At 40.1% G+C, this 27,801-nt stretch overlaps 1 protein-coding gene across 1 annotated transcript; it reads right to left on the reverse strand.

Moving 5' to 3' along the window:
* Positions 1-48: 48 nt before the first annotated feature.
* On the reverse strand, positions 49-26,382 carry EXOG (exo/endonuclease G). Its single transcript, XM_033133228.1, has 6 exons — positions 26,207-26,382; positions 24,436-24,585; positions 20,508-20,647; positions 18,831-18,907; positions 16,869-16,983; positions 49-2,484 (listed from the first exon to the last, which is right to left on the reverse strand). The coding sequence occupies exons 1-6, from the start codon at positions 26,376-26,378 to the stop codon at positions 2,023-2,025; spliced, it is 1,116 nt and encodes a 371-aa protein (XP_032989119.1). The 5' UTR covers positions 26,379-26,382; the 3' UTR covers positions 49-2,022.
* Between the last annotated feature and the right edge of the window lie 1,419 nt (positions 26,383-27,801).

Below are 27,801 nucleotides of genomic sequence, written 5' to 3' on the forward strand. Positions count from 1 at the left end.
CCCCTCCCGCCCATCTAACAACCCTCAGTTTTTCCTCATTGTCTTCTTAATTGAAACGTTGAGACAACATTTGAGCAGCACTGCTGTATACCAACAAAATTTTTACATACAAAAAGGATTGGACAACTGCAATATTAAAATAACAGTTCTTTTTCACAGTGATCGGGTAGCATTTTCCATAGGAACTAAAAATGTAAGCTACTATAATGTATTGATTTAAAAATCAAGATTTTCTACCATCTAGGTGGAGAGAAAGGAGTGACACAGCATGGGAAGTAACTCCCAGGCTGCTGGAAATTCAGGTCAGAACAGAGCACAGTGAGAGGCCTGCGGGAAGGAAGACAGAGGCTTGCCTCTAGAGATGGGACTTCTCCCACAGAGCTGCCCACTCCGGCTCCTGGAGAAACACCCCGACTCCACCACGACCTCTCCAACAATGAGAAAGTAACCGAGTTTTTTGGTCACAGTGACATTCTGACTCTTTACCCCCGAGCAGAGGACTGGCACAAGCTACGCAGAACAATGTGATAAAACAGAATGGTATTAATCAGGCTACCGTGTTCTGACCCCCTGACTTTCTTTTTTACACCCCAAAAAACACAGAACAAGATTAATCATTATCGTCTTACCTTTACCTTAAAGCCTTGGCATTTCTGTTAGACACAAACACAAAAGCTCCACACAAATTGTAATGCTACTTGAAAAGATAGCAGTGATATGACACAAGTTCCTGCGCCCTATTTTAAGTCAGTTCCCTGTCTGCACTTACGACGGCCCATGAAAGGATTCCATGTAAACCCAAGTCTAGGAATTGGGCTCAAAAACACAGCCCGCCTCCCCCAGAGACAAACGTCTTTGGGTCTTTAGCCCAAACACCACCTGCCCTATGCTACCCAGGCAGACATGCAGGCACCAAGGGGAGCAATTCATGAGCCGGTGAGTCAATGGGCAGACCTCCTTAGGTCCCTTAATCTTGGGAATAAAAAGCTCTCCTGGAAAGCAAGGAACATATCAATTTGGCACCATCTGGTCACTAAAAGAATTGCATTTCTGGAGGCCAGTAAGGCAGGGCTCTGAGAACCCCACGAAGCACTGTCCTCCGACTTTCAAATGCCTGTGACTGTTTCTTCCCAAGAGCTAAGGAGAGTTCAAATCAGGGGACATTAAAGTCCCTTTGGCTTGCTGACAGACACGAAACCAGACCCTTCTTACCAAGCAGACCCCAGGATCACAGACACCCAAGTGGGTATGTATGTCTGAGTCAAAGCCTCTGAATAGGGGAAGATTTGAATGTACCTCATGCTTTCCTCTCTTAGTCCTGCGTGCCTCATTGCTGGTGGGTTACTTCTTCGGGCAGGTAAACCTTGAATAAAATACTTAAGCTCAATTTCTAAGCCTCAATTTCCTCATGAGTAAAACGAGGACAGGGGTATTTCTCAGAGGGTCACTGTAAGATATCACATGTAAAGCACTGAGCTTAGTACACGGCACACACTAAGTGAGCGAAAGTGAAGTTGCTGAGTGCTTCTATATGGCAGGAACGGCAGGTCCCTGATAGAGGAACAAGAAACAAACAGACAATGCATGTGGACAGGATCACGCATGGAGAATAGCTAAAAGCCATCTCTAAGACCAACTCAGGTCCTAGGGAAAGAAAATGTCCAATACTGGGTTCCAGGAACACTAAGCAGATACACTGGATGTTGTACGATTTGGAGACATGAAAATAAAATGCCTTCACGTACAATACATTCAGAGGGACACAAACACAGTGTCATCGTGTACGTACACAGTCCTCCCGTGAACCTGCCACAAAAGCAGCCCTTGCCCTGCAGGTGTTACAGTGTCCTTAAAAATTAGCTCCCATGTCAAATAAAATACTACCCCCCAAAATTTTAGCTCTTTCATCTTTTGGGGAGTTTAGTCTTAAATTCAAGGTTCCATCATTTCTTAAAGCAAAGCCACTAAACTACATCAGCCTGAAGAGGACCTGCCTGCTTCATCACACTTCTGAGATCAAGACTAGGCTGGCTTTCTCTCCAGGCTTCCTGACTGCTCCTTAGCTTTCAGTTCTTCCAGTTTCTTCTCATAACGACTCATGAAATATCCATCGGGTTCAATCCCTGCGTTCTTCAAGTTTTCCATGACCTTTTCCAGTCGGAGTATCGAGCGGGCTCCCTCAATCTTTCTCGTGCTCAGGTACAGAGTGAACTCCTTGAAATCCAGGAGCTTACAGGTGTCCGCAGAACAGATATTCCTGATATCACTAGTTCTATCCAAATGAGGAAAAAACACCAGTCCTGACAATTTCTCTAGGTCCTGAAGGCTCACTTGGAATTCACTTAATTGCGGTTGGAAGCCAATGGCTTCATTGGGAACCACAAAGGCCCCTAGCGCCAGCGGCTCAGTAGACACTGGGCTTCTGCGAGCCAGGATCACCTTAAAAAGGTGCGAGGGGACAGCCACATTGTCCTCACCAATCACCTGGAAAGCAAAGTAGCCATATTAGTCATGCTTATCTACGCTAGCAGCTCCCAAATTTTTGCTGACAAGACTTTAAATACATTTCTGAAAATGCACTTGTAGGATAACCCCACCCTATCCCCATGAATTTAAATTCAACTGCCAAAGGTAATAATAAACCAAAATACAAATTCACAAAGAAGATGAGCACTTAACAAGTTTCTGATCACATTCTTTAAAATAATGCCATCCCAAAGAGCAGGGGTCAAATTCTCTGCTCTGTTTGAAAGACAAAGGAATGTGATGAGTGAGTCCTGGGTTTTTTAATGGACAAGAAAAGCTGTCATTTTTGCTTCGTCTCATAATCAGAACTTCTGTTGCTCTAAACATTTAAAGGTCAAAACTGCCAGCTTGGGAACTCCCAGCTCTAGAAATAAAAATATAGCCTTTGTTTACCAAATTCACTAGGGAGCTAAGCAAATAGCCTTTGGCGAAGCAGCCAGATATACTATATCAGTATTCCCGTCTCCAGTATTGCCTAGACTGTGGCTCATTTTTTAAATTAAATTAAGTAAATGTAAATGCTGTTTGCTCAGAGTTTTGCACACTCTCGGGCCTGCTATCAGACACAGAACTTCTGAATGTGTCATCAAATCACTTTGGAAAGGAATCCACACAAGGAAGGAGCCAGAACCAGAGTTGGGGTTGAAAACAATTTGGTTGCCTGTGTAGGTTGGCCATAATAATGAAATAACATTGTTATGAACCCTTTTCAAATTTCCTTCCAATTGGCTTCAAAGCCATTATGTTTTCTGAAAAAAACTGAACACCGTTTCCTTAATGGTCTTCAGTAAAATGACACAATGCAACTACACTGTGCTTGTGGTGCTAAGGCTCCCCCAGGCTCTTTCTTGCTGAGGCAGCCTCCTGGGCAAACCTGCCTGCCTCAGGAGGCCCCGTGGAGAACCTAGAGAAGGCCGGGGAATGAGAGCTGCAAAGGGTTCTTTTCTGCTTTTCCCAAGCTCCGACCTAAGACGCCTGTGGCCATCTGCTGTCTGGCAGGCATGGAGGTCCCACTGCCAAAACCAACTGTCGAGCTGCAGGGAAGACCCGTCCACAGGAAAGACTGCTGTAACGAGCTGTCTCTGAAGTTAGCCAAAGTGGTGGTCAGTGTGCTGTTTAAAGCTTATGAAACTAAACAATTTATAGACACAAAATTCCCACACCCCTCCAACAAGTCATTTATGCAGCTGGGAAAATAAACATACTCTTCAAGGCAAAAAATATATATATATATACTGAAGGTGAACTCCATGGAGGTCTACAATTAGCCCAGAGATCACCAACAGATGTTAATTCAAGAACAGTGCAGCTCAGAGGTCCTGTGCCTGGCACTGCTGGAAACACAGAAAGGAGTAAGCTTTAAATACAGCTGGTGCCTGCTCTCAAGAATCTTCCCACCTAGAGGAGTCAACACCCAGCTTTCATGGCAGGTAGAATGTGGGGAGGCACCAATACAGAACACAAGCCACGACGCTAAGGGGCTGGGTGTAGGGAAGTCAGGGACCAGTGCTGAGGGCACAGCTGCAGCCGAGCCACAGTTTACCAGGGGGAGAAGTGTAATAAACGGGCTTCAAGTGTTCCCGGCGCTGGCTGGGGAGCCACAGTTAAGCAAATCCTTGGTGCCATCTGCTGGATATTCTCCATCACTGCAGCACAGTTCTCAGACTTCAACTGCAAGGAGCCTTAGGGACCATTCTTTGATTATTTTCTCTCCTCATGGACTCTTCGTCTACAAATGGTAATTTTCAAAAACAATTAATTGGTCGTGTCCATTTGCTGCCAACCAGGACTTCTATTCAAGTTCATTAAATTCCAGCCATAAGTAAAGAAGTTTGACATTTTAAGATTCAGGGCTTTACCTCAAGGAAATGTACCATTTGTATTAGGTTTTCAAAAAATCTCACAATTGCTAGAAGACCTCTATTACTTCTTTTGAGAAATCTCATGGACACAGAGATTCCTACTAAGAACCACAAGGTGTGACTCTTCCACGCGTGACCTTACAATATTTCAACAAAGAAGGATAAAATACTATCCCTAGGAATAAAGAGAAAAATAAAAATGTAGCTACTTGCTATCCTTTCTAATTCAGTGTGCTTTGTTCTCAGGAGGTACCGTGTTTCCCTGAAAATAAGACCTAGCCAGACCATCAGGTGTAATGTGTCCTTTGGAGCAAAAATTAATATAAGACCCGGTATATTATATTATTATATTATATTATTACGTTAATGTTATATTATACCCGGTCTTATATTATAGTAAAATAAGACCGGGTCTTATATTAATTTTTGCTCCAAAAGACTCATTAGAGCTGACTGTCTGGCTAGGTCTTATTTTCGGGGAAACACGGTAAATATCTTTAACCTGTCTAACTTAGGTACCAGTCCTATTTAGAATTTCAGAAAACCCATTGTTTCCTCCTTGAATTTAAGACTTAAAAAAGATTCTAAAATATTTTAGAGTTATCATCTTCTTTGTAGACAACGCAACCTACATCATATATCTTTTCCACTTTTAGTAAAACTGGAAGACTTTCAGAAAATGCTTCTAGAAACTACTAGAGTACTGAAGCAGATGCTTCAGTAGACTCAAATCCCAGAGACCTAGCCAAGTCCTGGCTTTGCCACTAAGCTGCAAGTCCCATTCACCGGTATCTTCTTTACTGATTCATAAATTAGGGAATGACAATCCCCAATGCTGCCTATCTCACAGGATAGTTCTGAAGACATAAAGATGTGTTAGTTAAAAAAAGATGTGTTAGTTAAAAAAAGATTTTAAAATCTGCAAGATTTATATAAAAATTTACTTTTGTAGTGGATGCCATTCAAAAGATAGGGATGCAACTGCATTTGGTACAAAAGATGGTTCTGCAAGTGACAGTGCGGGAAGATGTGACCAAGCCACATAGGACTAGTGAAGGGCAGACACCAGGGTTTCAGGAGAGAAAGCAGGCTGACGCCCTAAGCAAAGGACTCAAGGACTTAACCTCAACGAGTCTTTAGTATCAGTAAGTCAGCTACAATCCTTCTCATGTAAGACTTAGATATAAAAATATTTTACAAAGGAAATCCTCGCTACTGTTAAAATACCAAAAGCACTGAACTCTTGTCAAGATTGTAACAAAAACTGGAAATCAACTGGGAGTGACAAGAAAATACAATATATACGTATGTATATTATCAGTCATAAAGCTAGCACTCACTCGTGACCTGAAGTTAGTTTTCATACACGCTGGCCGGAGCTTCCTTCCTTCCATGCAAGAGCCAGAAATGACAATCTGCTGCCTCCTCCGCCTGCACCCAGCCCACAACTCCACATACACAGAGTTGGGCCTTCATGCGGACTCAGTGACAGAAGAGACTAGCCACAAACAACAGCCAAGTCTGTTGTTTTTCATGTCAACTGTGCCTCAAATGAAATACTAGGTGGCATCATGAGGAAAATGTATGCAACCTGGTAGAATCAGACAAATATAAGATATTTGGTTGCATTCCCCCGGCAGGACAAAAAAAGAAATTCCAAAAATAAAACCACTGGACACACCAAGAGACCAAGCCCTTAAAAAATCATGCCACTCAAGTGAAAGAAAGAAACCAAGATCGTGTGATAAACAGGGAATCCATACCTGAGGGTGTATGAAAAACAAGAAAAGTGAGGGAGTCACACGTGTGAGGAAGTTAACAGGAACGTGGAGGACCAGCCCGTGTGTTACCCATGAATCCTCTGCAGGTGCTTGTGTAGCAGCACAAACCCCGAGACTGCCTCTCACCCCGGGGTGCCTGCTCTGGGCAAGGGGGCGGGACACTGCCAAGTCACAGTAAAGCAAGCACCACCTTCCCCGATTTAGGGTGGGGTAAGGAGACTCGTAAACAGTAAAAGAATTTATTTCTCAACCAAAGCAAATAGGTATGGAAACGAAAAGATTTGTCTATAGAAAAAAAGGAGATTTCAAAAAAATTACCCCCTGACCATTTCAAGTGATGCCTCAAGGTCCCTGGAGGCGAGTTTTCAATTCCCTCCCCGTCTAGCAGTTGGTAGAGGTTTGGAAAGTCATGCTGCGGAAGGAAACAGGCTGTTGAACATTACTGACGGTATTACCACCAGCACCGGCTCATAAAATCTGAAGCTCACTTTCTTGTCAGGTCAGTTACACTGCTCAGGCCAGAATCTTCAGGTATGTTCACTTGTCTGGAATCAATCTCTTCTTGAAACGTGCACATCAGAGAAAGCACATGGATGACCTCAGCTATAATAAAGGGGGTGATTCTGATTAGAGCTGTCAGAGGACTCACTTCTGATAAAATCACTGCACTAATCTTCCCTTAGGCTCACATTCACTCAAGCCCTATGATGCTGTGATCCCTTCCTACATATTCTAAGAGACATTTCTGCCTGGCTCCCAGGAATCCTCCTCTTGGCCCATTTTCTGTTCTTAGTTTTGCATGGTAGCAAATATCACTTATAATCAATCTCTATCACACCATCTTCTACCTCTTTGCCTTAAGCTTCTATGTATGAAGCGCACAGCAATCCCTTTACTGGAGACTTTAGAGAGCTTCAAAGAACAATGCTATGAATTGCAAGTCTCATACAAGTAGACAAACCCATATATGCATCTCTCCTTTGACAATTACTACCGTGTTTCCCCAATACTAAGACCTAACTGGAAAATAAGCCCTAGCATGATTTTTCAGGATGACATCCCCTGAACGTAAGCCCTAATGTGTCTTTTGGAGCAAACTTTAATATAAGGCCCGGTCTTATTTTCGGGGAAACACAGTAGCTATGTGACTTGGATTTGACCCCTCAAAACCTGAATTTCCTTGCCTATAAAAGAGATAACCACTACACTTCTGAGTAAGGGCTGTTTGTGGAGTCAACAAGATAGCATGTATAAAGCTGCTTACAGACTGTGTGGTACATATGGCCCTCAATAAATGCCAGTTCATTTGCTTCACTTCCTCCAAAGCATACACATGTATAGATAGAAAACTAAATGAACACCTTCATTTTTATTTGCCACATTCTCCTAAAATGAGGTTAAGAGTATAGTAGTAAATAAGTAGTAAATATTAAATGGCTGGATCTGAGAAAACAAAATACTTCCCAGATATTCTGAACTGCCATGCACAATTATAAGACATTCCCTTGGAAACAAGAATTCACAATTCAAGTATTTATTCTTTGAGAGGAACAGACCAGTCTCTAGGGCTGGGTAACACGGTGCCCCCTTCCTCATCATCACTAAAGAACATGATTTTATCCACAGCTTTTTATCAATTTGCTAGAAAACAGCTGAAGTTTTTATCTGGGCATTCAAGGTTTCTGTCAGCTGGCCCCAACCACCTTTCCTTTTATTTTTGTCTCCTTCCCTACATGAATACTCTAACCCACATGTCAGGAACTTACTTGTTTCTCAGCACATATCCTACCTTGTCCTATCTTTTCCCCTTGCCTAGCTTTACCTCCCATGTCTGTTTTTCTCAACCAAATTCTCCCAAGTTTCTATGTGTATATATGTACATGCATACATATAAAATTTTTGGCCCAACTAAATCCTTAAAATGGCAAGTTGAGACAATTTTTCCAATTTCATTTATTAAAGGATTATATTTTGCTTTAGGTAAAGATATATGCTAATAGATATGCTAAAGATTTTTAAGTTTTAGAATTCCACCTGAGGCCAAGTCCGATCTGAAAAATAATGCCAAATCTTACAAAAGCTATATTATTACAGAGAAATTGTTAGTGAAAAATAAAATAGATGAAAGTAGATGTCACTTCAATGATTCCAAGAAAGAATGAAAAACTATATGCCTCTACATAGATACAGACTCCTATTAACATTCAGCTTTACACACACATACATAACACACACAGTAATCTGCTTTCTTTAGGACCACGGTCCATAAATCTCATTCTCAACAAAACATAAGAACATTGTAGATGGAGTAAAAAGGCCTTCCCAACGATGAGCCACTAAAGGCAACAGAATTCACATACTTTGCTCTTTGGGGCTCTCTCCACTCACTACAAAAGGCTAAAAATAAATGTGGTGAACACACACGACAAGCCAAATGGCAGACCGAGCACTCAAGAATCAACTTGTCATCCAGATCTTGGTTTCTAAATTCCAATCCCCATTTAAAGGAACTAGGGCTCCCGGAGAAATGGCTGATCCCAGAGTTTGGCCAAGATAAGCCTGGAAAATCACGGTTACCGCCAGAAAGTAGAAAGTAAATCAACGATGAGGCTATATCAGAAGGACACAGGAGACAGCTTGAAGGGGCTCCTGCTAGCCAAATATGGGAAAATTTGAGCAACAAAATGAATACACAGTAAATTGACTAAAACTCACTAAATAAAATAAGAATCCATGAGTTCACACTGATAACAAATAAGAAGGAAAAGCGCTTTCTCAGTAGGATGTCAACTAATAAATGTAGAAGGAATAAGACATAGAAAATCATCCTTTGGCAACTATTGTAGTAATCAATGATTCAGACAAGAATCATCAATGGATGCTAAAACTAGCAGGTGAAAGTATGAAGAGAAAAAGGATACACAGTCTCAAAGTACTGACACAGATTACTAGTCAATTTCAGAGGGGAGAATGCTAACCTGGCAGTGAAGAAATCTGGAGCACACCACCTTAACCAAGTGCTCAAGGCTGATATCACCATTAAGGGGACAAACTCACATCATATGCACGTCCCGATGTGACGCACTGAGGAGCACACAGGTCACCTCTGTGCTGTTGTGCCAGACGCGTAACGGAATCTAACCACGAGAAAACAACAGACAGAGCCAGTGTGAAGAAGACACTAAAAGACAACGGGCCTGTATTCTTCAAAAGTGTCAACTGTCATTAAAGAGTAAAAGGCTGCGGAACTAACTGTTCCAGATTAAAGGAGGGTGAAGAGACATGACGATTAAATGTGACACATGATCCTGGATTGTATCCTGAATCAGTTCTCAACTGATCATTCCTCCCCTGAAATGCTTTCGTCACTGGCCTCCTGGGACACCACTCTCCCCTGATTTTTCTCCTACCTCAGAGGCTGCTCCTTCTCTCTCCTTTGCTCGACCTCTACATGTCTGAATTGCCCAAGGTTCAGACCTCAGATCTGTTCTCTCCTATCTATACTCACTGACATGAACTCATCATAGCTTTAAATACCATGTCTGTGCTGCCCACTCCCAAACCACCTCTCCTCTGAGATCCAAACTCATAGCCTGACTACTCAATATCTCCACTTGCACATCAAATAATCTCCAATTTATACGGCCAGGACACAACCCTTCTCTCTAGCCTCTAAACGCGCTCCTCTCTGGTCTCCATGGTCTCAGGCTGAAAACCTCGGTGTTATCCGTGATGCTTTCCCTCTTACTCCACAACCAATCCATTAGGAAGCCCCATCAGGTCTACCTGCACGGCACATGATAAATTATACCATTTCTCCTCATTTCTACCCCCACCACCCGGCTCAATTCATTTGTATTTCTCATTTAGACTATTCCATTAGCCTGTTAACTGGTCCCCCATTTCCACCCAGCCATCTGTTCTTCACATACAGCAGCCAGGCTGTGCCTTACAAATGTAAACCAGAGAATGCCACGATCCGCAGCCAAACTGACAAAGTGTCCCGTCTCACTTATACAACCCGGACTTCTTCCCATCGTCCGCCTCTGATTTACCTCCTTCTGCCCAGCGCTCACTCTGCTCTAGTCGCTGGCATTCTTACTGCTCCCTGGACATGCCTAGCTAACTCTCACCCGTGCTTTTGTACTTGTTTGAAAACTCTTCATATAGGTTGCTCCCTCACTTAGGTTTCTGCTTAATTTCACTTTCTCTGAGTGTCCTATCCTTTTCTTCCTTCCCACCCCACTATAACTCTTTACCATGTTTTATTTTTCTATTAGGTCGGTGCAAAAGTAGTTGTGGTTTTTGCAATTATTTTTAACCTTTTAAACCACAATTACTTTTGCACCAACCTAATATGTGGCATTTTGTTTACTGGGTGTCTCTTCCACTACAATGTAACCTCCATGTAAAACACAGCCTTCTGTATTGCTGTATCAGAAGCACACAGAACAGGGCCAGGGACATAGCGGAAGCTTAATAAATATTTGGTGAATAAAAGGAGGGAGGAAACAAGTAGCTCAAATTAGAACAGAAGCCAGAGAGCTCCGAGAATAATGTCTTCAAGAAGAAACTGATGTACTTTTTAAAAAAGTAGTGTAAGGTTAAATGATCTGAATTAGAAAGTAAAAGCATATTATTACACTTTTAATAATAGTAATTACAATACACTGCTACCTTTACTTTCCACTTCTCAGATTTTTGTTGTTAGTGGTAATACTTCTCTCTCAAGTGGCACTGACTTAATGATATAGGATTATATCTACTTCTTTACAAGTCCAAACATACTACTTACACATTCATAACACTATAAATGCTGGTTTTATACTTTCAATAGACCCAGGATTATAAACTCAGAGACCAACAAGGGCTAGACAGGAAATATAAATGGGTGAAACGGGCCAGGTAAGGACTATGGTGAATTGAAGAACATGCTCAGGAGAAAGTTGCTGCTCTCATCTCGTGAATGGTGCCTTTGGGAATATACGCAAGTGTGACCAGTCATCTGATTTTTTTAAGAAAAGTTAAAATTTGGACTTATGTGAAATCTCCCAATTATTAAACATTACCAACTAATTCAAAACGACATACTGTGTGAACCAAATGCCTCAGTGGGCTGGATGTGTCATAGGAGGCCTCTGTTTACAACCTCTGGTATAGGGAAAGCTTGGACTAAATTATAGTTAGCAAGCGTAAATGTCAAATGTCATAAAACCTGACAATATATAAGTCATACATCAAGAGGTAACGCATGTTATGTAAAGATATAATGTAAAGTTTACCAGTAGAAGACCTAAAACCAACGTGACTGGCAGAGATTGGAGCAGTGTGTGAAGTGAAATAAACAAATTTTCATACATTTCAAAGAGAAAGCATCAATAGAGACTGCTGAAAATTGACAGATCAAAGTTGAGAAATACAGCTTAACTCCCATCATTCTGAGATACAGAAAAAAACCACAAGAAGAACTGGAAAACTGGACAGTGTGTTTGGGACCAGAAGTGGGAGACTTTAGCTTTTCATTTTGTATTTTACCATTTCTATTTTATTACAATGTCATGTACTTTTATGTTTTAAGGTTTAATGTTTTCATTACTGTGTATTATAGTGCCATAACAATAAATTTTTAAATTTTAAATTCAAGGCTCATTAAAAGACTGGCGATTATGGCTTCAATGCCTTGAGGGGGAAAAGCATCAAATTAAACTATGTTTAATCAAATATTAATTTCACAACTTCTAACATAATATATAATTCAGGAAAAATAGGTTCAAAAGCCTAAGATTAATAGAAAGGCACCTGATCTCTGAGGTTTGAGGATGAGAAAGGAGGGGAAAAAAGAACCTTAGAAATCACAGGTTTATGGGTACACGTATCAGAGAACACACAAACACCCTGATCTGTATTTCTCACACTCCCTATTAGCAAGTCCATGATTTTTAAAGCCACAAGCTCAGAATAGAGATAGAAAGATGCGTGTTTTGGCCATCACTTAATAACACCCACAAGTTATGAATCAAAGAATGGCTCTGGTCCTTGCAAACCCTGCTTGGCAGTAGCCAGGTCTGTGAAAAGTCTGTCACCATAAACAGTCATACACGCCTTTTGATGACAAAAAGAACAGCTTCTCCTAAATCCAGAAACACGTAGGCTTCTTTAGCAGATTGTTTAATGAGAAGAATTTCCTACTAATTAGTAGGATTATGAGTAGGAAGTCATTACTTCTCTCCACATTTTAAAGAAAAGACCACACAGTAAATGGTTGGGGAGTGAGAAAGAAGTGGTGAGTGAATACAAAAGATAGAAAAATATCAAGAGAAATCTAACAGAAATCGATGATAATGTACCATAAACTGGGTGTGATAACTCAGCAACCCTTTTCACGTGAGGTCCATTAAAAAAACCACAAAACAATCTCCCAAATTGGCCGCACCATTCCAAGGAATGGTGTTGTAACAGGTAATGTAACAAGTTGGACCACAGTCCACAGAGCATAGCGACATATCACAGTAACATACAGAGAAACTCAGACACGGGTATTACCCTGCACCCAGCGCCAGGTTTACTAAGTAGGACCCAAACTTACTAAGTTTATTCAAAGATGGGCTTCTGCCGATCCCTTTTACCTTATATTCTACTCATTAATGCCCTTGCTCTGGCTACAGAAACCTGTGCTCTAGCCAGGCTACAGATTACGCCAACCTCGCAGTGAACGGAGCCACCAGGAAGAACACCACCTGGAAGCCCTGGCTCTAGCTGTAGACAGGAACATAAAGCATTTCATAAACAATTGGCAAAAGAGCTAAAACCAAGTAGGGTATTTTAAAACTGCAAAAGTGACTCAATGCTGACTTTGTTTATTGTTGGTGGGAATGTTCAATGGTACAGCTTCTATGGAAAACACTGTGTTTCTCAAAAAGTTAAAACACAGTACTACCGTATGATCCACGATGTGAAATACAGAAAAGAAGGGAGAAAATAATCAAGAATGTAGTTTGAGGTATGTCATTTCCATATACATATACATTCCTCCCATGGGACAGGTACTTGAAGACTTGCTGAACTAAAGATTTGCCAGCGTGAGCATGAACGGGTCCTAGAAAACTAACATAGATGTGGAAAACTAATGATACAGGGTCAGAGGCCCAGAATCTGAAAGAAAACACCTAAGGCCCGTAAGGCTTTAAAATAAAAACAAAACTATTCCTCAAAGTACCCTCTTCAGAAAGCTGATCTTAACTGCCCTCACGTGTTTCATCACTATGACACTTAGGGTACGGAGAGCTGACAGGTCTCTTGCAACTCACTTCAAGGCTACTTGAACATGCTTGAAGGTCATTCACTAATAAACAAGGAGAAACTAGGTGTTTTTAGTGGTTAGTTTTATATATTCCGGTGTAACAGGTAATTTGGTATAGAAAAGATATACTAAAATGTTTATGCATACACACACACACACACACACACACACACACACACACACACACACACACATATTTGTTTCATTCTGGATTAATTATACAATTACCTAACCAACAGATCTCAAATGTTGCCAATTGTCCCACTAAAGTCCCTTTTAGTAACTTTTGTTTTTCTGATCTAGGATCTCAGATATCTAAGATCACACGATGCATTTTGTTTTCAAGACTCTTTAGTCTCTATCAGCCTGGAATAATCAGCTCCTCAGCCTTTGTCTTCCATGACACTACCATTTTTGAAGAGTGCAGTCAGTGGTTTCATAGTGTCCCTCAACTGGGGTTTGCTTGGTATTTCTGCGTGATGAGAGTCAGTGTTAGGCTTTTTGGAAGAAAGAGCACAGAAGTGACATTGTACCCTTAGTGTGTCACACCAGGAAGTACGGTTTATTCGTAAGTGCCATTACATGCAATATTAACCTTGATTACACGATTAAACGGGAGTTTCTCCACTGCAAAGTTGTCACTTCTTGCTTTGTTACGAATAAATAATTTGTGGGTAGATTCTTTTACATATACAGAGGGAGTCAAAAAATGTATACACATTTTAAGAAAGGAAAAAACTGTATTAAAATTACACTGATGGTAACCACTTTGAGCACCTCTTGTAACTGCAGAAGTCAAACATGACTTGTGTTTACCTTTTGTTATCGGTATATATTGAGTATTACAATTTTAATACAGTTTTTTCCCTTCTTAAAATGTGTATACATTTTTTGGCACCCTCTGCATACATACATACGAGTATATAAGGAAATATATATCCTATTCCTATTATGTATATATGTGTGTCCTATTTATAATGTCCTATTCCTTATAAAACTTTCACTCACTACGTTTAGCATCCACTGATGAATCTTGTCTGAAGCATTACTATGATGACTACAAATGATTTTTCTAACGCTTTCATTCTTACAAATTTATTAATTGACATTCTACGGTAACTTTTCCTTACACCCATATATTTCCTTATTTATTGAAAGTATGATTCTTAATTAATAGATCTATAATCAATTTTATTTTGATATCATACAGTTCTAGACAATAAGTTGGAACTCCTTCAAACTGATTCCTATGCCCTTTTGACATGTCCTCATCATTTGTTTGAGTACTTCCTTGATTTCTGGCACAAGATGTTCCAATTTGAACTTTCTCTGTACCAGTCCTGGAATCAGCCATTTCTCCAGGTGCTGAGTTCTTTCAGCAGGAGATGGTTTTTTAAAAACCAAGATCTGGTCTCAATTGCTAAAAACTCATTGCTAAAAACATATCACTGCTTCTAGGCCCTTCTGGCAGAAATATGATATTTTTTATAACTTGTTATTTCTGAAAACTATATTCAACTTAAGAAAAATAATATACTTTCCACTACTGCATCTGGCCAACACATATTTAGAAATATCCACACATAAAAAAATTGTTTAGTGAAATGCTCTTAATTACTGGTTAATTTTCCCTTTAAAACTGTGTAAATTTTTCTTCTATACAGTAAGCTAGTCATATAAATCTTTCAATTCTATGAAAACAAAGCAATTCTATGAAAACTTTATCACTTAAGGTTTAGAAGTCAAAGCTAGGAGAGCCCATTTTCCAATGGTAAGGATTTAACAAAGCTCAAGAACAATTAATATTTGAAAAGTAATCTTACAGGGAGCTCTTTAAGCCACTTTTTTCTTCTATTACAAAAAGTACCAAAATTAAATTAACAAACTGATCAAAGGAGAGACTAATCCTCCTAAAATGCCAACTCCACTGGCACTCCTTCACTCCCATGAGAACTACTGGCACAGCCTGAGGGTGTGAGCACCTGTGTGAACACCTTGGATAGTTATACATCACTGCACATTTGATCCAGGTGAGCCGAGAACAAGCAAGTCAATGGGACAGAATATACCCTAAAGTTGTTTTTGTTTTCCTAAATCTGTTTCTCAGGTCATTCAATTTTATCAGACTCCCTCTTAAGTAATCATTTAATCTAACCAGCCTTTATTACATATCTACTTTATTCCTAGAGCTGAGGTAGGTGCTCCCTGCAAATAGACCTCCTTCCACCCCTCTCTTTTTACTTACTCTATCACTTCTTCCTCCTCACCCCACTTCCTTTCCTACCCTGCGTAGATCTCAGTGTGTCAGTTCCGCCACCGTCCTGGCAGAATCCTCAATCTTAGACAGCAATAGACGTCTAAAGCTCTCACAATACTATACTCTCTTATATCTTTGATCTCTTTCCTTCAGTCTACAAAGTTCTTAAATATTTTGAACGTAAAAAATATACATCCTTTCAAAAAAATCTAAGTGTCTAAAAGAAAAGCTTTTCCTCCCATTTAGTCAATTCAATGAGCCGACCGCAATCTGGATGTCATCTGAACTTTTCCCTCTTCCTCACTCAAAAAGTTAATTCATGGTTACTCTTTCCTGTATTTCTCTGTTCATCCTCACTCCAACTGCTTAAGTTCAGCCCCTTGTCTATTCTCATAGGGACTATGGCAGCAATGTCCCAACTCACCTCCTTGCCTCTAAGCTCTCCTTCAAACACCCCCTTCCTCCCCATCTCTCTACACCATGCTGCCTCAATACTCTTCATGTAGCCCAAATCAAATCACGTGTCTCACATTTAAACAAACCTATGATTTCTCAGTGTCTAAAAATTAAAATCTAAGTCTTTCTGGAATACAAAGCCCTCTATGATGTGGCCCCTGTTCTAGCTATTGTTGTAGAAAACCTCATTCCTTAAGCCGCCCATACTTCTTATAACATAAGCTCATTTTCATCAATGGGACCTAAATCCCAGAACCACGCTGCTGACCACGAATGCCCTACGCTCATACTGCTCCACCTTCTGGCATTTCCATGCTCACCCCGACTCAGTTTACTCTTACTCATCTGGCAAGATCTAGCTCAAATGTTTTCCTCTGTTAAAGACTTCCCAACCAACAAAAATAGGATTAGTCAGTCCTTTTTGACACCATTTCATCTATGGGCCTATCTCTGTGACAGCATATCACATTTTAACATAACTGATAACCTGCCTGCCTCCCTTTCTAAACCGTGAGCTCCTTGAAGTAATGGTTGCTTTTTAACCCATCGTATCCTCTATGCCTATCATTCCTTCCACCAGGTGTTCAATAAATACTGTTCAATAAACGAAATGAAACGTAGAAGACAGGATGACATAATAATCTCATACAAACAGCATAAGCCTGAAGGTTAAAACAGGTCCCTACCTGGTAACTAACTATTTTCTTTCCATCGCCTCCAGTCTGAGGTAAGGTCAATGGTCCAGACACAACCCAAATATCTTCAAACCTCTCTGTCAGCTCTCGACAGTAGATTTCTATTCTGAAAAACAAGGCAAAAAATTTTATAATATTCTCAGACTTAAATGCAGAAAAGAAGCAAAGCACATCAAGTCCCTAGGAAAGATGTCAAGAATACTGAACTAGAGAAATTAAACAAGAGAATATAGCACAAAACATTATAAGCATATAAGCAATGTTTTCCCCAGCTTGTTTACTACACAAAAAAACTTAAAAGTCACACACATTAATACAACTATCTACATTTTCCTGTGTGTGCATTCCATGTACATTTTAGAACTGAAATTGTTTTGTTTTCTCCCTTATTTTTCTACACTGTAGTTCTCAAACTTTTTACAAGAATTATGTATCATTCCAACATGTTGATATACCTTTTTATTTAACCATTCCTGTTGTGGGACAATTGGGTTTATCCAAATATTTCTAATATGTAATGCAACATTGTATTAATTCCTTAGGATAAATTTCAAGGGCAAGAATCCCTTAATTAATTATTTTAATGACACTTAATTATGTATAAAACTAATATTTTTAATGGGATTGTCCCAATTTACTCTATAAACTACAAACATGACATAGCACATAGCAGTTTCACAGCAATCTTTACAACATTGGGATTTATAGTTAAAAAATGTTTTTGTTTATTTATTAGATAAAAATGGCAAGAAGTTGTAATAAGCACTCTCATAATGCAGTTGAAAGAGATTTATGAAATAACAATGCATGTTATCATCCCTCAGTTTCCTTATCTAAAAAGTAAAATCAACATTATATCCTATAGCGTATATGCCCAATTACAAGGAAAAGTTTTCATCCCAAAAATATAACCCTTAGAAAAGGAAAATGTTAAATGTTTCCATAGGCATGCAATCAGCCAGAATATGAAAAGGACAAATATCCCAGATGTTCAACAAATAATCTGTAAAGACAAAGGGAAACCTACAGATTAAAAGAGACTAAAGAGAAATACCATCCAAATCTATGTGTGGATCCTGATTCAAACCAATCAACCAAAATAAATAAATAAATAAATAATAAAGACAATCAGGGAAATTCGAATACTTATAAAATTAGTAATAAGGAACTGCTGTTAAATTTTTGAGGAGCACTAATAGTTCTACTTTAAAAGTACTATAGTTCTATTTTAAAAGCATCCTTACCTCTACAAATATATACTGAAATTTTTATGGATAAAATAATATATCTGTGACCTGCTTAAAATAATCTGAGTGGGGGAAAGGAGAGTATGTAGACAAAACAAAAATGGGCCATGACTGATAATTACCTAAGTCTTCTTTAGCACGCAGGTGCTCTCTTATTTTAAACCACAAAGAACTGTGGGGAAAACACAACAGCTTGGAACAACCTCAATCAGTGCTGGTTTTAAATGTTCAAAGAGAGCCCCTCACAGAATTGATTAAAAGTTATCAGAAAAATGCAGAAGACCCAGATGATTTTATACTTAGGGGATATCAAAAATGGATTAATGGCTATGTTTAACTGTACCAAGATTTATTTTTATAAAAAAGCTTAGCAAGTCCTGAAATATGAGTAAAATAGAGTGTCCTTTGGACATATTCAAAAATATTTTACTGCCTCGGTAGTAATATTTTGAATAGTTTCTTTCAGAACTTCACTTCTGAAGTGGCAAACATGATCAAAATGGCTGTCTTGAAGTCTGTACTCCCATAGAAAACTGTACTCCCAAAATAGAGCAAAGAAAACTAGTCCGAAGTATTTCATGAAAATACTACCTTCAGTAACAATTTTTGAAAAACAAAGACAGAAGCAGTTAAGCACACTAGTACATTCTCCTGTCACATCACTCATCTGTCACAGAATCACATTTTAAAAACTTTCACCCCTCACCTGTTCCAATATCCAGCATTATTATCAAAATTCTGAGGTACAATATTAGAAAGGTAAAAGGTTTCAGCCATGGCTTTCTGTGAAAAGAAATAAAAACAGTAACGTGCACTGACATGCCTTCCCTTTGAGCAGTTTTACAAAGCAGACACAGAAAACTAGTTCCTTATTCATACATTAGCTCTAGGCAATTACAGTGACTAGCTCAATGATTTCAATGATTATTCAAAATACAGACTATAACAAAATAACTAGTTTGGTGTCCTAGCTCTCTTTATAATTTACAAAATTCAAACCTATAATGTAGACTCTAAGAACTGAAAGTTTCCAATATAAAGCTAAAGGGTAAATTCTGGTTTTAAATCTCTGGTAAAGAGTTTCTCAAAGGTCGATTTTCAGGAATTTTATTTAAGTAGCACAGTGCAAACCTATTAGTCCAGAAGTGGTTGAGAAAAATTCCTTGCTCCTCTGAATTTCTGGCCATTATGTGTTCATTCATTTCACACTTCTGACCCATAAACACAAGGCTCCACCACTGTACAAGCAGACCACCTTTCATTGTACTTTCCTTGACTGCAATTCACAGATGTTGCATTTTTTTTACAAACTCAAGGCAAGACCCTCCCCCAGCAGATTACGACTCGCTTCATCGCGATACTGGCTTTATGGTGGTACTTGCTGCACTGCAGCGGTCTGGAATTGAACCCCCAGCATCGCTGGGGCACGCCTGTGTCTCCTTTCATTAATCTACGCTAACTGCCAATGCCGCCCGGGCCCGTCGCGTCAAGCGGTGGCTCTCACCCTGGGATGCACACTGGAATAACCCACCAGGGAGCTCTAATAACATCGATGCCTGGGTTCCACCCCCTAGAGTTTCTCATTTAGCTGCTCTAGGTTACAGGTCTAGGCATGAGAAACTTTTATAACTTGCTCTGATGATTATGATCCAAAGTTGAGAACCACTATCTCAATGACAATAATCACCAACAATTCCTGCAATAAACGTCAATGACATAACAGACATCTCTCCTTTTGGCAGAGAAATTATCTTAAAGGAGAGAAATTATCCGAAATTAAAGGAGATTTGAGAGACATGACAACTAAATGTAATAAATGATTTATAACTGGATGCTAGATCCAAAAAGAGCTGTAGAAGACATAATTTTGACAATTTGGCAAAACTGAAATGTGAATTGTATGTATATTAGATATTATTGTACAAATATACAAAAATACCTCTGTACACATTTCTTGGTATAATTGTCCTCTTGTTATATCTACAAATATCCTCATTCTTAAATGATAATCTCCTGAGCAATCTATTTTGGAATGAAGTGTTGCGATGTCTGCAATGGTTAAAATTATACCTATATATATATCAAAATGTGTTTGCTGTACTCTTTTCAACTTTCCTACAGATCTGAAATTTTTCAAAATGAGTAGCTTTAGTGCGTATTGGCTTTCCAGTTCCCTTTTACATAGCATTAGTTTTCCTCATTCAACTTGTTTAAAAATGTCTCAGCACCTGAGCTTAAAAAGAAATCAATGTCGGGAAGAAAAATACAAAACAGAGTATAGAAATTCTCGTTTTAAGGTTTGGCTCCTAGGTTTTTAATTCCCAAGTCCCGTGGTACAATAGCAGTGCTATATTCCCAATCCCTCCCACAAAAATATGCCTACAGATGAGAATTTGTTATCTCCTGCAGGAGCCATGTGTCCTCGTGACCACCCACTTCCAATATAGTCCTTGTTGAAGGAACTGAAGGTTGGAGGGATGTTGGGATCAGGCTTGAATTTACAGTGTTTTCTGTCTGCATCACCTAAAGAAAAACATAGAAAATGCATTACGTTTTAGTGGACAAATATCCCTCATGTTCCCTCACATCTAAGCAAGGCAAGCTCACTGCTGCCGGCCAGTATCTCTGAGCAGCTAGTGCTCAGTGACCATATGCATATCTCAAGTTCCTGGGATAGTTCAGATACTTCATCTGAATTTAGCAAGGACCAGTCTAGGAAAGAATGCTTTTCATACAGTGTAGCTCTCTCATATACTTTTGTTCTGGCCTTTCAAGTTAAAGGGGGAAAAAATCCCCTGGATAGTAATTACATAAAAACAATGCGCAATCAAATATCTGAGCTGCTTAAACAGAAAGCTTAGCTACTAAATAAACACTTGCTTTTTAAAAAGACCCCCATGTATTGTATTTTGACAACTGTATTTGACAAGTTTATATGTACTGAAATAATGGATATATATAGACACAAAACAATTTGTTCTGGGCAGGCACAGCCCAGGGGAGGGGGAAAGTGTCTCTGATATCTTGCTTTCTGCCTCTTAAGCCACGACAAAACAAATATTTAGGTTATGAGCTCAACCCAGAAATTCCTGAAACAAAATATCTGAGTATCACATAGGAGAAAAGAAGTCTCAATTTTACTTATATCCTGATACCTCCAGACTAGTTTGCCACAATGGACATCAGCAAATCCTAACACTACATTTTCCACTCTCATTAGGACAGATCTTGTTAAACAACAAAAATTACGAAGACATATTCGAATATAATCAGGCTGCTACTCAAAAAAGTATAAAATGGAGATCAATGAAGTCACTGATTCCAATGTCATTTCATTCAGCCAAGAAAAATTGTACTTTATTTTTTATAAGATTTTTACTAAAATATAGCTAACATACAATATCATATTAGTTTCAGGTATACACAAGTTATTCAACATTTATATACCTATATGTGATCACCATGGTAAGTCCAGCAACCATCTGACACTGTACCAGGCTATCACAATATTATTGACTATATTCCCTATGCTGTACATTACATCCCCATGACTTACTTGTTTTATACCTGGAAATTTGAACCTCTTATTCCCCTTCACCTTTTTAATTTTTCAATTATAGCTGACAGCCAAAAAAATTTTTAATTCTGAGATCCCAAGGTTCTGAGTAAAGTATCTGATATCTAGCCTTTTAGAATCACTTCATAAAGAAAAAGTGACTGATAATACATAAGAAGCATTAATAAACTTTTCCAAGTGTTATTACCATTGGAAGCGCTTCCTCGTATACCTGTTTGGTGCTCACTGCCCTTGAAAAATCATTTGTGGGAATTTCTAAAGGCTTAGGATGAAGATGCCTTCCTGGAAAAAGAATATAAATTCACTTCCATCGGAGGCATCAGCAGGGGAGGACCATACTAAATCAAGCCTAGGGATTAAGCTCCCTTGATCTACAAAGGCTGCATGGCTTTGGGTTACAAGTCTGCATGATGGCCAGTTTGTGGCCTCAACTTCTCCAGAACAAGCTTTTCATTTTCCTTTTTAACTCTTCTCTGCTCAGGGCCAAGACAACCTTCCATGTAGTCCCTCCCTGTGGTGGGCAGGCAAGTTAGTTCTGGTTCATCCTTCCCCACAAGTGCAGCCCTCTGGGGTTCCAGGTTAATGTGGGAAGGGTCTCCTAGAAGAAAATCTACTTTGGATGAGCTCTAGGTCTTGCTTTAGTCCCCCTCACCCTATAATAAGGCTGCAGAACCAGAGGCAATGTGGCTTTGCTTGCCAGGATGGCCTTTACCTCTCTGGATTCTGGCTTTCCCTCAACTATTAGCCTGGCAATTCTCCACTGTCATATTGGCTCTTTTTTTTTTTTTCAAGTGATATATAGATATACATATATATATATATATATATATATATATGTATATATATATATACTTTTTACATACCGCTAATAACATTCTTGTTTTCAGCAGGAGAGTTAGTCTGAATAACTTAGTTTGTCATTACTAAAAACAAGATGCTTTACACTAAAATCAAGTAAATCACAGCTATACTGTGTTTCTCCAAAAATAAGACCTAACTGGATCATCAGCTCTAATGCATCTTTTGGAGCAAAAATTAATATAAGACCTGATATTATATTATACTATACTATACTATATTATATAAGATGTGGTCTTATAATAAAATAAGACCGGGTCTTATATTAATTTTTGCTCCAAAAGACGCATTAGAGCTGATGGTCTGGCTAGGCCTTATTTTCGGGGAAACACAGTATTGCTTCCTGTTTTCAAATATTAATTGGCTTGATTTCACCTCCTCAAAATTAAACCACTCACAGAATTTATAATACGAAACTCAGTGCTTACATGCCTCTGAAAATGATAACTGAATAGCAGAATAAAATTAATTTGTAAAGCCAAAATTCCTTCTATCTTGGGAAAATTTCTATATTTAAAGGAAACTCATTAGGCTTGAGACTAAATCAAAGGAGTTTCTCTTGATGTAAATTTACAATTAAGTCTCAGCTGCAATGATAAAGTTGGCACCTCCATCAGTTTCCCGCTAGCAGCAAGCACAGTCCAAGCCTCCCGCCATTCTGCTGGTTGCTGAGCACTACCTGAAGGCACACGCTCATTTTACTATCAGCATTTTAACATATGTAAACATAGCATGCATGGAAACCAAAGGAGATATAATCTGTGGGTCATACAGCAAATTAAAAGGCAAGTAACCAAATGGGAATAAAACAACTAGGACAAAAGGTAATGTCCTTAATATATAAAAGAATTCCTACAAATCAATTCAAAAAAGAATATCCCAACTGAAAATGGTAAAGAGTAATTCACAAACAAAGAAGAATTCACAAAATATTAACCGTCACTAGCAACCAATAAATGCAAGTAAAATCAGCTGTTAAATTGCTAAAGCTTGATAATACCCACTATGGGTGAGGGCCGGGAAAGACAGGACAAATAGTGATGACAGGAATGTACTGGAATAATCGACCCAGAAATCAATCTGACAATAAATATCAAGATCTGGTCATCATAGTTACAGGAATCTACCAACATCTGAGGACACATGAACAGACTTACACACCTGCCTAACTCTCCCGTCTCATTTCACATCATGTTCCTTTGTTCCTAAAGGAACAAAACTCTTCACATTGAGGCCTTGGAAGATGCACCTGTGCTTTTCCTTCTGCCTGAAATGTTCTTCTCCATATGGCATGGCTCACCCAACTCCTCTGCTGAGGTAATTTCCATCCACCCTTCAGGCCACTTTCTCAGAGAAGCTTCGCTATAATCAAAATCAGATTCTCCTGCTATAATCTCTCATATCATTTACTGTTTCTTAATTATACAAACCCAACTTGCAATCACTTTTCCTTCAAAAGAGTTATTACGTGTAATTATACATTCATGATTGTGTACTTGATAGGTCAACCCAGCCCCTCCCCAACTCAAAGGACCATGGAGGTAGAGACCTTCTACTCTGGTCACTGATATATATATATCCCCAAGGCTTAGCACAGTGTCAGACACATGACTTAGAAAACATTTGCGGAGATAATGAATGAATGGTGCTCATCGCAGCAATATTTATGACAGAACCTTCAACGCGCATGTCAAGATACGGATTCTCTCAGCCCCTGAGACAGCCGGGAAGGGTCTGCCAGGCAGGGTCCATTTATATAGTGAGTCATACAAACATCATCATTTTCTAAGTGTGCTATAATGTGAAAAAGGTTGAGATGATCAATAATTCTCCTTGTTCTAATCTTTTATCAATACTTTTACTTCTAACCACCTACCCATTATCTTGCGTTTGGATATATGTTCAAGAACCCATCTAGGCACTCGTTTTGACTGATCGTAAGACAAGGCATGATTAGTGTAACACCTAGTCTCTGTTCCAGTTAAAGGGAATCCAAACTGTTCCAAGAGAGCCTTTTCTGACGAACCTAAAAATGGGAGGGCGGGGGGGACAAAAATAAAAAGTTAATGATTCTTATTAGGAACAAAAAATTATAAGTAAAGTAAGACTTACAAAGGACTGGCTCTGGCTCAAAAGTCTAATCAACCAGGAGATCTCATTTTTGCAATTACTTATAACACAAAGGAGAGACAGTAGACAAAATACTGGTTTTATTATCAGTTGTATAGTTATATCAAGATAAACTGTAACTATCTCATTAACTTTTAAATAAGGAACTGATCTTACTGGTCTTTCACAACAAATTTTCAAATCTCTCTTCACAAAGTACTGTGAATACAAAAGCAGCAAAGGAAATACTCTTGTCACTACTAGTCATTCATATGATTGAATAGGAAAGAGCCTAACTACTTATTGTTTTAAGAGTTAGTGTGGGGACAAAAGCAAAGTCTTTCTAATTTTTTTTAAAAGACCATCATTCATTGACACTCTCTCTGCCTCATTGTTCTGATACTGAAGCAGAGGTTGTGCGCTGCAGTAAGACAGTGGTAAAATTGGTACTGTTTTTCCTACGTAGTGGGAGAAACCAAGGACACATTTCACAGGGAGTTGATTTCAAAATAATCCTTTCTTGACACCTTCTCCAGTCTTTCAACCAACCAAAGTATGTATGGTAGTTTTCTTGCTAAATGCCATGTGACAGATGGAGCAAATTAAATTAGTTTGTCAGGGAAAATTTAAAAATGAGCATGAGTTCATTTTCTTTATCAATATAAGGTACTCCTGGCAACGTGAGGATTTATATACTTTGAAGAAGAGCTAGCAGGTATTCATTCATTTGAACGATGATAAAATGAGAACAATTAACTAATCTGCTAAAACCATTCATTCATTCACTCATTCATCATTCATCCATACTTACTGAACGCTTATTATGTACCAGGTACAGTGCTGTGTATATGGTGCGGAACAAAACAGACCTGGTCCTAACTCATGGAGCTAACAACCCAGCGACCGACAGACATTAAAACATACATGTCGTGATAAATACTTTGGGGGTATAAGACCAAGCCCCGAGGGAAAGAAGTTAGTGAAGGAGGCAAGCTAGACGCGACACGGGGAGAGGAAGCCCACCAAGGAGACTGGGTAGGCCGAAAATCACAGGCCGGATGGATGGAGAAAGCCCCCTGTCACGCGGGGTCTCTGGCCCGGCTCCCTGCATAAGAATGCAGGGATATGGTGAGGCCAAAAAGAAACACCAACAGAGCCATGGATGGGGTGTCACACCACTATATTCTCGCTGGTGTTGGGTTGGAGACACAGGAAGCAGGAGCCATAGGATCCACAATCTGCCCTGGGCTTCTCTGCCAACCCACCACTTGCTAGCTGCAATCCGTGCTTGCTAGCTCAGCCACGGCAGTTGTAGCAGTGGCTAATGGCCGACCAGTAACAGCTGATGGCCAACTAGTCACAGCCGATTGCCATCTACCACCGGAGCCAGCACCCCTCCACGTAAGGCCGAGAGCCTGGAAACCACTCTCTGGGAGTCTGTCCCCACACCGCGCGTGGAGAATTTCGATTCCCACCCGTGGTAGGAGTCTGGCCACGATACCTGGATCGGGGAAGGAAGATGGAACTCACAGACTTACCTTCTGGCTCCCTCACCGCCAACGCTGCCTCAGCGCCCTGACTCCGGAGGAACTGCAGGGCCGTGAGCCCGGCTCCCGCGGCGCCCACTACAGCTCCTGCCACGAAGCCACTCAGAAAACGCCTGGAGCCTCTGAAGCGGGATGCAAAACTTTTGGCAGCCATCTTACCCATAGCACCTGGGCGTCGCGCAGGCGCACACTGCGTCTGACGCCTGAAAGCCAATCACAACCTCAGGACCAAGATACGCATGCGCGACCTGAGCCGCTCAGGAGACGAGGCGCGGAGAGCGAGTGAGTGCACGCCGTCCTCGCTGCGGGCCTGGCGCGCTCCCTGGTGACAAACTTGGAAACCCAAGCGTATCGCCCGTTCACCGCTGGTCCACTTGACCCGGTGATGGGGGACGCATGACGTTTTGAGGGCTCAATAGTGTGTATATAGTCCTGACAAGGAAATACCTTTGTTCTCGCCCCACTTACCAGGTGAGTAAACCACTTGCGCATGGTTACACTAAGGTCCTCAGAGCCGAGATTCCAAGGCAGGTCTGATTCCAAAACCTGTGCCGCACTGAATGTCTTCCTGAGACCTGACTTTGAAGTCACGTGATACACAAATCGTAACTTCTAATAATAGCTTTGTACCTCCTAAGGCGTTTCTTAACAAGAGCGTACTCCATGGTGGCCGACGACCCTGAATCCGAGTGCAGGGGTGCGGATCCCCACTCAACCACTTTCCACCTTGGGGGTGTTGCTTCAGCCTTCTAGGCTTCCGTTTCCTTTTTTTTTATAATGGGAATAATAATACTTAGACCACAGGGTTTTGTGATAATTAGAGGAGATTAACCACGTTAAAGCGTTTTGGGTCGAACCTGAAGCATGTAAGCTCTGTAAATATTAACAATTTTTATTTAGTCGTCTCTCTCTTGATAAAATATGAAATCCAGATTGCTGAATGCCTACCGACAGTATGTTTTACGCGCTCCCACTCAACAATGAATGGGTCTTCTTCGTTTTGCAGCACAATCCCCAGCAGTCCGTGTGGATTTCGCTTCCTAAACTGGGGCGGGGGGGGGGCATTTCCAACCACCACCTGAAGCAGTGTGGACATTGTTTGGTAGTTTCATGCCCCCTTCTCAGGAATACCGCTCATGAAGTCCTTTGGTCCCTTGGACCTCAGACCCTAATTGGTTGAGCTAGGTCAAGCAGAGCCATTTCAGGCTCTTAGATCTGGAATTCTCTCCAGGGAGGAAAGCTGTGACATATGGAACTTTCTGAGCTTACTGTCTACAGACTTGTTTCCTGCTAAGCAGACAAAGGCACAGATGCCTCTGGTCCTGCACCAAGCCACTGAGACACAGGTGAAGGCCTGCAATGCTGTGAGCCCAGCTTCTAAGGCTCCTCAAGTCCAGACGCATCCTGCTTTGGCCTGGCTTGGCTACTTGCCCCAGGATCCTTCCAGTAACCCCCCGCCACCCCTCCCCCCAATCATTTACAACCGAGAGTCCTGACACACACAACCAAGCAACACTGGTATCTGTAGGTTTCAAAGCTACTTGGGCAGCTTCCACCAGAATTTACTAAATATACACATTTTCTTA

Source organism: Rhinolophus ferrumequinum, chromosome 17, assembly GCF_004115265.2.
Source record: "Rhinolophus ferrumequinum isolate MPI-CBG mRhiFer1 chromosome 17, mRhiFer1_v1.p, whole genome shotgun sequence".
NCBI classification, from domain to species: domain Eukaryota; kingdom Metazoa; phylum Chordata; class Mammalia; order Chiroptera; family Rhinolophidae; genus Rhinolophus; species Rhinolophus ferrumequinum.

Bases quoted from the DNA above. Each gene is read 5' to 3' on its own strand.
- EXOG (XM_033133228.1), bottom strand. From the start codon at position 26,378: ATGGGTAAGATGGCTGCCAAAAGTTTTGCATCCCGCTTCAGAGGCTCC. The intron at 24,586-26,206 runs GTAAGTCTGTGA...TCCCATTTTTAG, and splicing joins GGCGGTGAGGGAGCCAGAAG to GTTCGTCAGAAAAGGCTCTC. The intron at 18,908-20,507 runs GTAGGCATATTT...TTCTTTTCACAG, and splicing joins GAGATAACAAATTCTCATCT to AAAGCCATGGCTGAAACCTT.